At 51.3% G+C, this 16,353-nt stretch overlaps 1 protein-coding gene across 1 annotated transcript in view; it reads left to right on the top strand.

The window, feature by feature from the left end:
* The window catches only part of LOC121273489 (signaling lymphocytic activation molecule-like), a 29,119-nt gene extending 15,191 nt beyond the window's left edge, over positions 1–13,928 (top strand). The window contains exons 3-6 of the mRNA XM_041180661.1: positions 557–844; positions 2,553–2,666; positions 12,547–12,591; positions 13,140–13,928. Of these exons, the coding sequence (XP_041036595.1) occupies positions 557–844; positions 2,553–2,666; positions 12,547–12,591; positions 13,140–13,210 (518 nt within the window). The 3' untranslated portion in view covers positions 13,211–13,928. The remainder of the gene's footprint in view (positions 1–556; positions 845–2,552; positions 2,667–12,546; positions 12,592–13,139) is intronic.
* The last annotated feature ends 2,425 nt before the right edge of the window (positions 13,929–16,353 follow it).

Genomic DNA, 16,353 nt, shown 5'->3' on the forward strand with positions numbered 1-16,353 from the left:
CAAAAGGTCCCAGTTTAAACCTATTTCTCATCATAACCCTGGGCTCTCCACACAGTTGAACTGAACACAGAACTGATAGAGCGAGTACACTCCAGACCATAAGGGACACAGGGACCACTGACCAGAGTCATCGAGGACAGTGAACCAGAGAAAATTCCCAGGATACAATCCCAAAACAGGGACATTCCCTGAGAGAAGTTCTGTTGTTTCAATGGGATTCTTTGGGGTTTGTCTATTGACCCAAAGACCACTGTGTTACCACCTCCCCCCAGACTTGCTGTATCCTCCCACAACAGGGAGTGACTGAGTGTCTGTGATTGGAGTGAAAGTGTGTGTCACACTCTGTGTGATGTACATCCACCCGTTATATCCACACATGGGACCTGTTTGAACTCAGTGGCTGAGGGAGCTGTTAAAATGGGGGATGGAGGAATGAGCCGGGATCACAGTTGGTTAGTGAGGGTCTGAAGCGGCGTGAGGGTTCGGATATTGAGGGGTCACACAAGGGCCGACATTCCTTCCTCATGTGTCTTTTGTCTTTCCATCTGAATATCAGAGTCTGTGACAGGAACAAACATCACGATTGATCAGAACAGGAGGAACTGCAACATGACCCTGACCTGCTCAGTGAACACAGGCGATCACATCAGCTTCAGATGGTGGAGGGGAGGTGAAGCATTGAGAAACGACAGCACCCATCATCTTTCCAAAACCGGAGAGGAGTTACAGCTTTATTTCACTGGGGAGCCCAAGGACAGTGTGTACAGGTGTGAGGCCAGGAACCCAGTCAGTGAGGACACTGCACAGATCACACTGAGAGACGTCTGTAACATAACTGTAAACGGTGAGTGTCACAGAGAGAGAAATAAACAACTGCATTCAGGTATTACACAGTCCAATGTTGTACCTGTCCTGGGAGTGTTTGATGGGGACAGTGTAGAGAGAGATTTACTCTATATCTAACCCCGTGCTGTACCTGTCCTGGGAGTGTTTGATGGGGACAATGTAGAGGGAGCTTTACTCTGTATCTAACCCCGTGCTGTACCTGTCCTGGGAGTGTTTGATGGGGACAATGTAGAGGGAGCTTTACTCTGTATCTAACCCTGTGCTGTACCTGTACTGGGAGTGTTTGATGGGGACAGTGTAGAGGGCGATTTACACTGTATCTAACCCTGTGCTGTATCTGTCCTGGGAGTGTTTGATGGGGACAGTGTGGAGGGAGATTTACTCTGTATCTAACCCTGTGCTGTATCTGTCCTGGGAATGTTTGTTGGGGACAGTGTAGAGGGAGATTTACTTTGGATCTAACCCCATGCTGGACCTGTCCTGGGAGTGTTTGATGGGGACAGTGTAGTGGGACATTTACTCTGTATCTAACCCTGTGCTGTACCTGTCCTGGGAGTATTTGATGGGGTCAGTGTAGAGTGAGCTTTACTCTGTATCTAACCCCATGCTGTACCTGTCCTGGGAGTGTTTGATGGGGACAGTGTAGAGGGAGATTTACTCTGTATCTAACCCCGTGCTGGACCTGTCCTGGGAGTGTTTGATGGGGACAGTGTAGAGGGAGATTTACTTTGGATCTAACCCCATGCTGGACCTGTCCTGGGAGTGTTTGATGGGGACAGTGTAGTGGGACATTTACTCTGTATCTAACCCTGTGCTGTACCTGTCCTGGGAGTGTTTTATGGGGACAGTGTAGAGGGAGATTTACTCTGTATCTAACCCCGTGCTGTACCTGCCCTGGGAGTGTTTGATGGGGACAGTGTAGAGGGAGCTTTACTCTTTATCTAACCCCGTGCTGTACCTGTCCTGGGAGTGTTTGATGGGGACAGTGTAGAGGGAGCTTTACTCTGTATCTAACCCCGTGCTGTACCTGTCCTGGGAGTGTTTGATGGGGACAGTGTAGAAGGTGCTTTACTCTGTATCTAACCCCGTGCTGTACCTGCCCTGGGAGTGTTTGATGGGGACAGTGTAGAGGGAGCTTTACTCTGTATCTAACCCCGTGCTGTACCTGTCCTGGGAGTGTTTGATGGGGACAGTGTAGAGGGTGATTTACTCTGTATCTAACCCCGTGCTGTACCTGTCCTGGGAGTGTTTGATGGGGACAGTGTAGAGGGAGATTTACTCTGTATCTAACCCCGTGCTGTACCTGTCCTGCGCGAGATTGATGGGGACAGTGTAGAGGGAGCTTTACTCTGTATCTAACCCCGTGCTGTACCTGTCCTGGGAGTGTTTGATGGGGACAGTGTAGAGGGAGATTTACTCTGTATCTAACCCCGTGCTGTACCTGTCCTGGGAGTGTTTGATGGGGACAGTGTAGAGGGAGCTTTACTCTCTATCTAACCCCATGCTGTACCTGTCCTGGGAGTGTTTGATGGGGACAGTGTAGAGGGAGCGTTACTGTATATCTAACCCTGTGATGTCCCTTTCTTTGCTGCTATTGCTGCTGAGACAGTGAGAATGAGGTGATAGGCCACGAATCGATGAACCAGGAAGTTTGACTGATCTCTGAATTGCCTCTATTTAATCCCTATCATTTCCCTCTCCCCCAGCTTCACCATCCTACAGCTCTCCCTGTCCCATGAAGCTGACCATCTCTGTTATCATTCTGACCAGTCTCCTCTTCGTCATTGTCATCGTCCATGTCATCAGTCGGAGCAGCAAAGGTTGAGAATCAGCAGCTCATTCCTGAATTTTACTGAGTGTCACTGATCAATATTCATGGACAAAGTGAAAGAGAGAGAGAGACAGAGACTGGGGGAGAGAGAGAGACAGAGACTGGGGGAGAGAGGGAGACTGGGGGACAGAGGGAGACTGGGAGAGAGGGAGACTGGGAGAGAGACAGAGACTGGGAGAGAGAGAGGGAGAGGGAGGGAGATGAAGGGAGAGGGTGAGAGAGAAGAGGAGGGAGACAGAGATAGCAGCAATAGGCTGATTAGAAATAGAAAAAGAGATTGAGACAGACAATTACAGATTAACAGAGGCAGAGAGCAAGAAATATTGACAGGGAGAGAGAGAGATAAACAGTTAGAGAGAGAGGGCTTGAGAGAGAAAGAGATGGACAGAGAGAATGAATAAGCGAGAGAAAAAAATAGAGACAGATAGAAAGCACAAGACAGAAACAGAGACACAGTGAGACATAGTGAGATGAAGAAAGAGTGAGAGAGATAACGGTTGAGAGACTGACGTGAGAGATAGATAGCAGAAAGGGAGAGAGTGCGAACAGAAAGAGATATTGAGGTAATGAACGTGTGAAGGGGGGAGGAGGAGGGGGGAGATAATGATTGAGAGATGGTGTGTGAGAGGGAGGTTCCAGTTAGTTCAAGTTAGAGACAGACAGAGCGAGAGAGAGACTGAGAGAGGGAGAGAGGGAGACTTAACAGAGAGACACAGATAGAGAGAGAGGGAGACGTGACAGAGAGACAAAGATAGAGACAGAGGGAGACGTGACAGAGGGACAGAGAAAGAGAGAGAGGGAGACGTGACAGAGAGACAGAGATAGAGACAGAGGGAGACGTGACAGAGGGACAGAGAAAGAGAGAGAGATAGAGAGAGAGGGAGACGTGACAGAGAGACAGAGATAGAGAGAGAGAGAGATGTGACAGAGAGAGATAGAGAGAGAGAGGGAGACGTGACAGAGAGACAGAGATAGAGAGAGAGGGAAACGTGACAGAGAGCCAGAGATAGAGAGAGAGGACGGCGTGACAGAGAGGCAGAGATAGAGAGAGAGAGAGACGTGACAGAGGTGCAGAGATAGAGAGAGAGGGAGACGTGACAGAGAGAGAGATAGAGAGAGAGGGAGACATGACAGAGAGACAGAGATAAAGAGAGAGGGAGACGTGACAGAGAGACAGAGATAGAGAGAGAGACAGAGATAGAGAGAGATGGAGAATGACAGAGAGACAGAGATAGAGAGAGAGGGAGACGTGAAAGAGAGACAGAGATAGAGAGAGAGGGAGACGAGACAGAGAGACAGAGATAGAGAGAGAGGGAGACGTGAAAGAGAGACAGAGATAGAGAGAGAGGGAGACGAGACAGAGAGACAGAGATAGAGAGAGAGGGAGACGTGACAGAGAGACAGAGATAGAGAGAGAGGGAGACGTGACAGACAGACAGAGATAGAGAGAGAGGGGATCGTGTCAGAGAGACAGAGAGAGAGAGAGGGAGACGTGACAATGAGACGGAGATAGAGAGAGAGGGAGACGTGACAGGGAAACAGGGATAGAGAGAGACGGAGAGGTGACAGGGAAACAGGGATGGAGAGAGAGGGAGTTGTGAAAGAGACAGAGATAGAGAGAGAGGGAGACATGACACAGAGACATATAGAGAGAGAGGGAGACGTGACAGAAAGACAGAGATAAAGAGAGAGGGAGATTTGACAGAGACAGAGATAGAGAGAGAGGGAGACATGACAGGGAGACAGAGATAGAGAGAGGGGGAGACGTGACATAGGGACAGAGATAGAGAGAGATGGAGACGTGATAGAGAGACAGAGGTGGAGAGAGAGGGAGACAGGACAGAGAGACAGAGATAGAGAGAGAGGGAGACGTGACAGAGAGACAGAGGTAGAGAGAGAGGGAGACATGACAGAGAGACAGAGATAGATAGGGAGGGAGACGTGACAGAGAGAGAGAGATCGAGATGGAGACGTGACAGAGAGAGAGAGAGAGAGAGGGAGACGTGACAGAGAGACTGAGATAGAGAGAGATGGAGACATGACAGGGAGACAGAGATAGAGAGAGAGGGAGACATTACAGAGAGACAGATATTGAGAGAGAGGGAGACGTTATAGAGAGACAGAGATTGAGAGAGAGGGGGACGTGACAGAGAGACAGATATAGAAAGAGGGGGAGACGTGACATAGGGACAGAGATAGAGAGAGAGGGAGACGTGATAGAGAGACAGAGGGAGAGAGAGGGAGACATGACTGAGAGACAGAGATAGATAGGGAGGGAGGCGTGACAGAGAGAGACATAGAAAGAGAGAGAGGGAGACATGACAGAATGACAGAGATAGAGAGAGATTGAGACGTGACAGAGAGACAGCGAGAGAGAGAGGGAGACGTGACAGAGAGACAGAGATAGGGAGAGAGGGAGACGTGACAGAGAGAGAGAGATAGAGAGAGAGGGAGACATGACAGAGAGACAGAGATAGAGATAGAGGGAGACGTGACAGAGAGAGACAGAGATAGAGAGAGAGAGACAGAGATAGAGAGAGATGGAGACATGACAGAGAGAGAGAGAGAGAGAGAGAGGGAGACGTGACAGAGAGACAGAGATATAGAGAGAGAGAGACGTGACAGAGAGAAATAGAGTGAGAGAGGGAGACGTGACAGAGAGACAGAGATAGAGAGAGAGGGAGACGTGACAGAGAGACAGAGATAGAGAGGGAGACGTGACAGAGAGACAGAGATAGAGAGAGAGGGAGACGTGACAGAAAGACAAGGATAGAGAGAGAGGGGATCGTGTCAGAGAGACAGAGAGAGAGAGAGGGAGACGTGACAATGAGACAGAGATAGAGAGAGAGGGAGAAGTGACAGGGAAACAGGGATAGAGAGAGAGGGAGACGTGACAGGGAAACAGGGATAGAGAGAGAGGGAGTTGTGACAGAGACAGAGATAAAGATAGAGGGAGACGTGACAGAGAGACAGAGAGAGAGAGAGGGAGACATGACAGGGAGACAGATATAGATAGAGAGGGGGATGTGACAGAGAGAGAGAGATAGAGAGAGAGGGAGATTTGACAGAGAGACGGAGATAGAGAGAGAGGGAGACATTACAGAGAGACAGAGATAGAGAGAGAGGGAGTAATGACAGGGAGACAGAGATAGAGACAGAGGGAGACATTACAGAGAGACAGACATTGAGAGAGAGGGAGACGTTATAGAGAGACAGAGATAGAGAGAGGGGGAGACGTGACATAGGGACAGAGATAGAGAGAGGGGGAGACGTGACATAGGGACAGAGATAGAGAGAGAGGGAGACATGACAGAGAGAGATAGAGAGAGAGAGGGAGACGTGACAGAGAGACAGAGATAGAGAGAGAGGGAGACGTGACAGAGAGACAGAGATAGAGAGAGAGGGGATCGTGTCAGAGAGACAGTGAGAGAGAGAGAGGGAGACGTGACAATGAGACAGAGATAGAGAGAGAGGGAGAGGGGACAGGGAAACAGGGATAGAGAGAGAGGGAGACGTGACAGAGAGACAGAGATAGAGATAGAGGGAGACGTGTCAGAGAGACAGAGATTGAGAGAGAGGGAGACGTGTCAGAGAGACAGAGATAGAGAGAGAGGGAGACATGACAGGGAGACCGAGATAGAGAGGGAGACATTACAGAGAGACAGAGATAGAGAGAGAGGGAGACGTGACAGAGAGACAGAGATAGAGAGAGAGACGTGACAGAGAGAGATAGAGAGAGAGAGGGAGACGTGACAGAGAGACAGAGATAGAGAGAGTGTGAGACGTGACAGAGAGACAGTGAGAGGGAGAGAGGGAGACGTGACAATGAGACAGAGATAGAGAGAGAGGGAGAGGGGACAGGGAAACAGGGATAGAGAGAGAGGAAGACGTGACAGAGAGACAGAGATAGAGATAGAGGGAGACGTGTCAGAGAGACAGAGATAGAGAGAGAGGGAGACATGACAGGGAGACAGAGATAGAGAGAGAGGGAGACATTACAGAGAGACAGATATTCAGAGAGAGGGAGACGTTATAGAGAGACAGAGATGGAGAGAGAGGGAGACGTGACAGAGAGAGAGAGATAGAGAGAGAGTGAGGCATGACAGAGAGATAGATTTAGAGAGAGAGAGACAGAGATAGAGAGAGATGGAGACATGACAGAGAGACAGAGATAGAGAGAGAGAGAGAGGTGACAGAGAGAGATAGAGAGAGAGAGGGAGACATGACAGAGAGACAGAGATAGAGAGAGAGGGAGACGTGACAGAGAGACAGAGATAGAGAAGGAGAAGTGACAGAGAGACAACGATAGAGAGAGAGGGAGACGTGACAGACAGACAGAGATAGAGAGAGAGGGGATCGTGTCAGAGAGACAGAGAGAGAGAGAGGGAGACGTGACAATGAGACAGCGATAGAGAGAGAGGGAGACGTGACAATGAGACAGAGATAGAGAGAGAGGGGATCGTGTCAGAGAGACAGAGAGAGAGAGAGGGAGATGTGACAATGAGACAGAGATAGAGAGAGAGGGAGACGTGACAGGGAAACAGGGATAGAGAGAGAGGGAGACGTGACAGGGAAACAGGGATAGAGAGAGAGGGAGTTGTGACAGAGAGACAGAGATAAAGATAGAGGGAGACATGACAGGGAGACAGAGATAGAGAGCGAGGGAGACATTACAGAGAGACAGATATTGAGAGAGAGGGAGACGTGACAGAGAGAGAGATAGAGAGAGAGAGGGAGACGTGACAGAGAGACAGAGATAGAGAGAGAGGGAGATGTTACAGAGAGACATAGATAGAGAGAGAGGGGGACGTGACAGAGAGACAGAGATAGAGAGAGGGTGACGTGACAGAGAGACAGAGATAGAGAGAGGGAGAGACGTGACAGAGAGACAGAGATAGAGAGAGACGGAGACGTGTCAGGGAGACAGACATTGAGAGAGAGGGAGACGTGACAGTGAGACAGAGATAGAGAGAGAGGGAGACATGATAGAGAGACAGAGATAGAGAGAGAGGGAGACGTGATAGAGAGACAGAGGTAGAGAGAGAGGGAGACATGACAGAGAGACAGAGATAGATAGGGAGGGAGACGTGAGAGAGAAAGATCGAGAGGGAGACGTGATAGAGAGACAGAGATTGAGAGAGAGGGAGAGGTGACAGAGAGACAGAGATAGAGAGAGAGGGGGATGAGACAGAGAGAGAGAGATAGAGAGAGAGGGAGAAGTGACAGAGAGACAGAGAGAGAGGGAGACGTGACAGAGATAGAGAGAGAGGGGGACGAGACAGAGAGAGAGAGATAGAGAGAGAGGGAGAAGTGACAGAGAGACAGACAGAGAGAGAGAGGGAGACATGACAGGGTGACAGAGATAGAGAGAGAGGGGGACGAGACAGAGAGAGAGAGATAGAGAGAGAGGGAGAAGTGACAGAGAGACAGAGAGAGAGGGAGACGTGACAGAGAGACAGAGATAGAGGGAGGGAGAGACGTGACAGAGAGACAGAGATAGAGAGAGGGAGAGACGTGACAGAGAGACAGAGATAGAGAGAGGGAGAGACGTGACAGAGAGACAGAGATAGAGACGGAGACATGTCAGGGACACAGACATTGAGAGAGAGGGAGACGTGACAGGGAGACAGAGATAGAGAGAGAGGGGGACGTGACAGCGAGAGAGAGAGAGAGGGAGACAGGACAAAGGGTCAGAGATAGAGAGAGAGGGAGACATGACAGAGAGACAGAGATAGAGAGAGAGGGAGACGTGACAGGGAGACAGAGATAGAGGGAGAAGTGACAGAGAGAGAGATAGAGATAGAGGGAGAAGTGACAGAGATACAGAGAGAGGGAGACGTGACAGAGAGACAGAGATAGAGAGAGAGCGGGAGGTGTGACAGATATACAGAGAGAGGGAGACATGACAGAGAGAGAGATAGAGAGAGAAAGGGAGATGTGACAGAGAGACAGAGATAGAGAGAGAGGGTGACATGACAGAGAGACAGAGATAGAGGGAGAGAGGGAGGTGTGACAGATATACAGAGAGAGGGAGACGTGACAGAGAGAGAGATAGAGAGAGAGAGGGAGATGTGACAGAGAGACAGAGATAGAGAGAGTGTGAGACGTGACAGAGAGACAGAGATAGAGAGTGAGACGTGACAGAGAGACAGAGATAGAGAGAGAGTGAGACGTGACAGAGAGACAGAGAGAGTGTGAGACGTGTCAGAGAGACAGAGATAGAGAGAGAGGGAGACGTGACAGAGAGACAGAGATAGAGAGAGTGTGAGACGTGACAGAGAGACAGAGATAGGGAGAGAGGGAGACGTGACAGAGAGAAAGAGATAGAGAGAGTGTGAGACGTGACAGAGAGACAGAGATAGAGAGAGAGGGAGACGTGACAGAGAGAGAGAGAGAGGGAGACATGACAGAGAGACAGAGATAGAGAGAGAGGGAGACATGATAGTGAGACAGAGGTAGAGAGAGAGGGAGACATGACAGAGGGACAGAGATAGATAGGGAGGGAGACGTATCAGAGAAAGATCGAGAGGGAGACGTGACAGAGAGACAGAGATAGAAAGAGGGGGACGTGACAGAGAGACAGAGATAGAGAGAGGGAGAGACGTGACAGAGAGACAGAGATAGAGACGGAGATGTGTCAGGGACACAGACATTGAGAGAGAGTGAGACGTGACAGGGAGACAGAGATAAAGAGAGAGGGGGACGTGACAGCGAGAGTGAGAGAGAGGGAGACATGACAGAGAGACAGAGATAGAGAGAGTGGGAGACTTGACAGAGAGACAGAGATAGAGAGAGATGGAGACGTGACACAGAGACAGAGATAGGGAGAGAGGGAGACGTGACAGAGAGAAAGAGATAGAGACAGTGTGAGACGTGACAGAGAGACAGAGATAGAGAGAGAGGGTGACGTGACAGAGAGACAGAGATAGAGAGAGTGTGAGACGTGACAGAGAGACAGAGATAGAGAGAGGGGGAGACGTGACAGAGAGACAGAGGTAGAGAGAGAGGGAGACATGACAGAGGGACAGAGATAGATAGGGAGGGAGACGTATCAGAGAAAGATCGAGAGGGAGACGTGACAGAGAGACAGAGATAGAGAGAGGGGGACGTGACAGAGAGACAGAGATAGAGAGAGGGAGAGACGTGACAGAGAGACAGAGATAGAGACGGAGATGTGTCAGGGACACAGACATTGAGAGAGAGTGAGACGTGACAGGGAGACAGAGATAAAGAGAGAGGGGGACGTGACAGCGAGAGTGAGAGAGAGGGAGACATGACAGAGAGACAGAGATAGAGAGAGTGGGAGACTTGACAGAGAGACAGAGATAGAGAGAGATGGAGACGTGACAGGGAGACAGAGATAGAGGGAGAAGTGTCAGAGAGACAGAGATAGAGAGAGAGGGAGACGTGACAGAGAGACAGAAATAGAGAAAGTGTGAGACGTGACACAGAGACAGAGATAGGGAGAGAGGGAGACGTGACAGAGAGAAAGAGATAGAGAGAGTGTGAGACGTGACAGAGAGACAGAGATAGAGAGAGAGGGAGACGTGACAGAGAGACAGAGATAGAGAGAGTGTGAGACGTGACAGAGAGACAGAGATAGAGAGAGGGGGAGACGTGACAGAGAGACAGAGATAGAGAGAGAGGGAGACGTGACAGAGAGACAGAGATAGAGAGAGAGAGTGAGACGTGACAGAGAGACAGAGATAGAGAGAGAGGGAGACGTGACAGAGAGACAGAGATAGAGAGAGAGTGAGACGTGACAGAGAGACAGAGATAGAGAGAGAGTGAGACGTGACAGGGAGACAGAGATAAAGAGAGAGGGGGACGTGACAGCGAGAGTGAGAGAGAGGGAGACATGACAGAGAGACAGAGATAGAGAGAGTGGGAGACTTGACAGAGAGACAGAGATAGAGAGAGATGGAGACGTGACAGGGAGACAGAGATAGAGGGAGAAGTGACAGAGAGACAGAGATAGAGAGAGAGGGAGACGTGACAGAGAGACAGAAATAGAGAGAGTGTGAGACGTGACAGAGAGACAGAGATAGGGAGAGAGGGAGACGTGACAGAGAGAAAGAGATAGAGAGAGTGTGAGACGTGACAGAGAGACAGAGATAGAGAGAGAGGGAGACGTGACAGAGAGACAGAGATAGAGAGAGTGTGAGACGTGACAGAGAGACAGAGATAGAGAGAGGGGGAGACGTGACAGAGAGACAGAGGTAGAGAGAGAGGGAGACATGACAGAGGGACAGAGATAGATAGGGAGGGAGACGTATCAGAGAAAGATCGAGAGGGAGACGTGACAGAGAGACAGAGATAGAGAGAGGGGGACGTGACAGAGAGACAGAGATAGAGAGAGGGAGAGACGTGACAGAGAGACAGAGATAGAGACGGAGATGTGTCAGGGACACAGACATTGAGAGAGAGTGAGACGTGACAGGGAGACAGAGATAAAGAGAGAGGGTGACGTGACAGCGAGAGTGAGAGAGAGGGAGACATGACAGAGAGACAGAGATAGAGAGAGTGGGAGACTTGACAGAGAGACAGAGATAGAGAGAGATGGAGACGTGACAGGGAGACAGAGATAGAGGGAGACGTGACAGAGAGACAGAAATAGAGAGAGTGTGAGACGTGACACAGAGACAGAGATAGGGAGAGAGGGAGACGTGACAGAGAGAAAGAGATAGAGTGTGAGACGTGACAGAGAGACAGAGATAGAGAGAGAGGGAGACGTGACAGAGAGACAGAGATAGAGAGAGTGTGAGACGTGACAGAGAGACAGAGATAGAGAGAGGGGGAGACGTGACAGAGAGACAGAGATAGAGAGAGAGGGAGACGTAACAGAGAGACAGAGATAGAGAGAGTGTGAGACGTGACAGAGAGACAGAGATAGAGAGAGAGCGGGAGGTGTGACAGATATACAGAGAGAGGGAGACATGACAGAGAGAGAGATAGAGAGAGAAAGGGAGATGTGACAGAGAGACAGAGATAGAGAGATAGGGTGACATGACAGAGAGACAGAGATAGAGGGAGAGAGGGAGGTGTGACAGATATACAGAGAGAGGGAGACGTGACAGAGAGACAGAGATAGAGAGAGAGTGAGACGTGACAGAGAGACAGAGAGAGTGTGAGACGTGTCAGAGAGACAGAGATAGAGAGAGGGGGAGACGTGACAGAGAGACAGAGATAGAGAGAGAGGGTGACGTCACAGTGAGACAGAGATACAGAGAGAGGGAGACATGACAGAGAGACAGAGATAGAGAGAGAGGGAGACGTGACAGGGAGACAGAGATAGAGGGAGAAGTGACAGAGAGAGAGAGATAAAGATAGAGGGAGATGTGACAGAGATACAGAGAGAGGGAGACGTGACAGAGAGACAGAGATAGAGAGAGGGAGATGTGACAGATATACAGAGAGAGGGAGACGTGACAGAGACAGAGATAGAGAGAAAGGGAGACGTGACAGAGAGACAGAGAGAGGGAGACCTGACAGAGAGACAGAGATAGAGAGAGTGTGAGACTTGACAGAGAGAGAGATAGATTGTGAGACGTGACAGAGAGACAGAGATAGAGAGAGTGGGAGACTTGACAGAGAGACAGAGATAGAGAGATGGAGACGTGACAGGGAGACAGAGATAGAGGGAGAAGTGACAGAGAGACAGAGATAGAGAGAGAGGGAGACGTGACAGAGAGACAGAAATAGAGAGAGTGTGAGACGTGACAGAGAGACAGAGATAGAGAGAGTGTGAGACGTGACAGAGAGACAGAGATAGAGAGAGGGGGAGACGTGACAGAGAGAGATGGAGATCAGGGGTCCATCACTGTCTCAGGACTGGGGTCACTGACGTCCCTCCTTCTCTCTTCTCTCAGGCACGGATTTGGGGGGCAAAAGAGCACGAGGACAAATTCGAGAAGGTAGGTGATTCCTTCACTTATCACCCTCCCCCTCCCCACTTCCCTCTTACACCCCCTCCTCTTCCCCATCTCATCCCACCTCCTGTCCTGTTCCCTCCTGCATCGACCCTCCAGTCTCCATCTCCCTCTCGCCTTCCCTTCCCGTATTCCCCGCTTCCTCCCCTCTCATCTCCTTCACTCCCCTCTCTTCTCCCCATTCCCTCCTCCTCCTCCCATTCCCTTCTTCCCATCTCCTTCCCCTCACCTCACCCTCACCTCTGCTCTCCCTTCCCTCAACTCTCCCCTCCTCTGCCCTCCCCTTCCCTCCCCTATCTCTGTTCCCTCTTCTCCGATTTCCCTTTCACTCATTCCCTTAATCCCTCTCCTCACCTCCCCTCTCTTTCCTCCCCTCTCACCTCCTCTCCCTCCTCCTCTCACCCCTCCCTCCTCTCTCCCCCCCCTCACTTTCCCCTCGCCCTCCCTCCGGACACTCCCTCAGCGTCACACACCCAGAAAGGAGGGTCTGGAGCTCCTGATACCAATCGTTGTGACTCCTGTCTCCTTCACAGAGTTGCGAGGAGGTCACTCAGGCGCTGCCGGAGGAGGGACACAGGGACCTGTCTCCGAGGTGGATGGATGAGGAGTAGGAGGAATCGGGGAGATGAGGGAGTGGGCGATGAGGAAGAGGAGAAGAATTTTCCGACAGCCTTGGGAACAACCTCAAAGAGTCGCAGCCGCCCATGGGCTATTTCCAGAGAGCCACCCACCATCATTACATCAGGAAAATCACAGGTCACCCAACCGTGCACAGCAAGATCCCAGCAGCAGCCAACGAGGGGGGCGTTCACTGCCAGTCTGTCCAGTGCCAAGATGGAGAATGAAAGGAATTTGGAGCAGGAAGTGGGATCCAGTATTCCGAGTGGGAATGTCCCACGTTCAGGATGAGAGCTCTCGGAATTTCCTGGAGGGATTCTCACCGGGATCTCCTCACAGACTGAATTTCACGGCTCTGAGTGACGTGGGGTTTAAGAGGGGTCTGTGCCCACCTGGGCCTTTCATTCAAATACAGGGGCTTCCCCAGGTTCTGGGGTGATTCAGCGGCTGAAACTCCAACCCCGCGGTCACTGTTACTGCCAGGATTAAACATTCTAGCACTTTCTCAGCTGGTGTCCCATCTTCCACCTTCGATAAACTCCAGCTCATCCAGAACTCTGCTGTCCCTGTGTCCCTAACTCACACTGAGTCCCATTCACTCATCACCCCCTCTGCTCCCTGATCGACATTGGCTCCTGATCCTATTATACAGGTCACTCATCTCCTGTCCAAATCCCCACTATGACCTCGTCCCCATCACTGTAACCTCCTCCAGCCCCGACAACCCTCCCTATCTCTGTAACCTCCTCCAGCCCCTACAACCCTCCCTATCTCAGTAACCTCCTCCAGCCCATACAACCCTCCCTATCTCTGTAACCTCCTCCAGCCCCTACACCCCTCCCTATCTCTGTAACCTCCTCCAGCCCATACAACCCTCCCTATCTCTGTAATCTCCTCCAGCCCATACAACCCTCCCTATCTCTGTAACCTCCTCCAGCCCATACAACCCTCCCTATCTCTGTAATCTCTTCCAGCCCCTACAACCCTCCCTATCTCTGTAACCTCCTCCAGCCCCACAACCCTCCCTATCTCTGTAACCTCCTCTGTCCCCTACAACCCTCCCTATCTCTGTAACCTCCTCCAGCCCCTACAAGCCTCCCTATCTCTGTAACCTCCTCCAGCCCCTACAACCCTCCCTATCTCTGTAACCTCCTCCAGCCCATACAACCCTCCCTATCTCTGTAACCTCCTCCAGTCCATACAACCCTCCCTATCTCTGTAACCTCCTCCAGCCCCTACAACCCTCCCTATCTCTGTAACCTCCTCCAGCCCATACAACCCTCCCTATCTCTGTAACCTCCTCCAGTCCATACAACCCTCCCTATCTCTGTAACCTCCTCCAGCCCCTACAACCCTCCCTATCTCTGTAATCTCTTCCAGCCCCTACAACCCTCCCTATCTCTGTAACCTCCTCCAGCCCTTACAACCCTCCCTATCTCTGTAACCTCCTCCAGCCCCTACAACCCTCCCTATCTCTGTAACCTCCTCCAACACTCCCTATCTCTGTAACCTCCTCCAGCCCCGACAACCCTCCCTATCTCTGTAACCTCCTCCAGCCCCTACAACCCTCCCTATCTCTGTAACCTCCTCCAGCCCATACAACCCTCCCTATCTCTGTAACCTCCTCCAGCCCCTACAACCCTCCCTATCTCTGTAACCTCCTCCAGCCCATACAACCCTCCCTATCTCTGTAACCTCCTCCAGCCCATACAACCCTCCTTATCTCTGTAACCTCCTCCAGCCCTTACAACCCTCCCTATCTCTGTAACCTCCTCCAGCCCCTACAACCCTCCCTATCTCTGTAATCTCCTCCAGCCCCACAACCCTCCCTATCTCTGTAACCTCCTCCAGCCCTTACAACCCTCCCTATCTCTGTAACCTCCTCCAGCAAATACAACCCTCTCTATCTCTGTAACCTTCTCCAGCCCTTACACCCCTCCCTATCTCTGTAACCTCCTCCAGCCCTTACACCCCTCCCTATCTCTGTAACCTCCTCCAGCCCATACAACCCTCCCTATCTCTGTAACCTCCTCCAGCTCATACAACCCTCCCTATCTCTGTAACCTCCTCCTGTCCCTACAACCCTCCCTATCTCTGTAACCTCCTCCAGCCTCTACAACCCTCCCTATCTCTGTAACCTCCTCCAGCCCCTACAACCCTCCCTATCTCTGTAACCTCCTCCAGCCCCTACAACACTCCCTATCCCTGTAACCTCCTCCAGCCCCTACAACCCTCCCTATCTCTGTAATCTCTTCCAGCCCCTACAACCCTCCCTATCTCTGTAACCTCCTCCAACACTCCCTATCTCTGTAACCTCCTCCAGCCCTGACAACCCTCCCTATCTCTGTAACCTCCTCCAACACTCCCTATCTCTGTAACCTCCTCCGGCCCTGACAACCCTCCCTATCTCTAACCTCCTCCAGCCCATACAAACCCTCCCTATCTCTGTAACCTCCTCCAGCCCATACAACCCTCCCTATCTCTGTAACCTCCTCCAGCCCATACAACCCTCCCTATCTCTGTAACCTCCTCCAGCCCATACAACCCTCCCTATCTCTGTAACCTCCTCCAGCCCATACAACCCTCCCTATCTCTGTAACCTCCTCCAGCCCCTACAACCCTCCCTATCTCTGTAATCTCTTCCAGCCCCTACAACCCTCCCTATCTCTGTAACCTCCTCCAGCCCCACAACCCTCCCTATCTCTGTAACCTCCTCCAGCCCCTACAACCCTCCCTATCTCTGTAACCTCCTCCAGCCCATACAAACCTCCCTATCTCTGTAACCTCCTCCAGCCCCGACAACCCTCCCTATCTCTGTAACCTCCTCCAGCCCATACAACCCTCCCAATCTCTGTAACCTCCTCCAGCCCCTACACCCCTCCCTATCTCTGTAACCTCCTCCAGCCGCTACACCCCTCGCTATCTCTGTAACCTCCTCCAGCCTCTACAACCCTCCCTATCTCTGTAACCTCCTCCAGCCCCTACAACCCTCCCTATCTCTGTAACCTCCTCCAGCCCCTACACCCCTCCCTATCTCTGTAACCTCCTCCAGCCCATACAACCCTCCCTATCTCTGTAACCTCCTCCAGCCCCAACAACCCTCCCTATCTCTGTAACCTCCTCCAGCCC

Source organism: Carcharodon carcharias (assembly GCF_017639515.1).
Source record: "Carcharodon carcharias isolate sCarCar2 chromosome 24 unlocalized genomic scaffold, sCarCar2.pri SUPER_24_unloc_1, whole genome shotgun sequence".
Classification (NCBI taxonomy): domain Eukaryota; kingdom Metazoa; phylum Chordata; class Chondrichthyes; order Lamniformes; family Lamnidae; genus Carcharodon; species Carcharodon carcharias.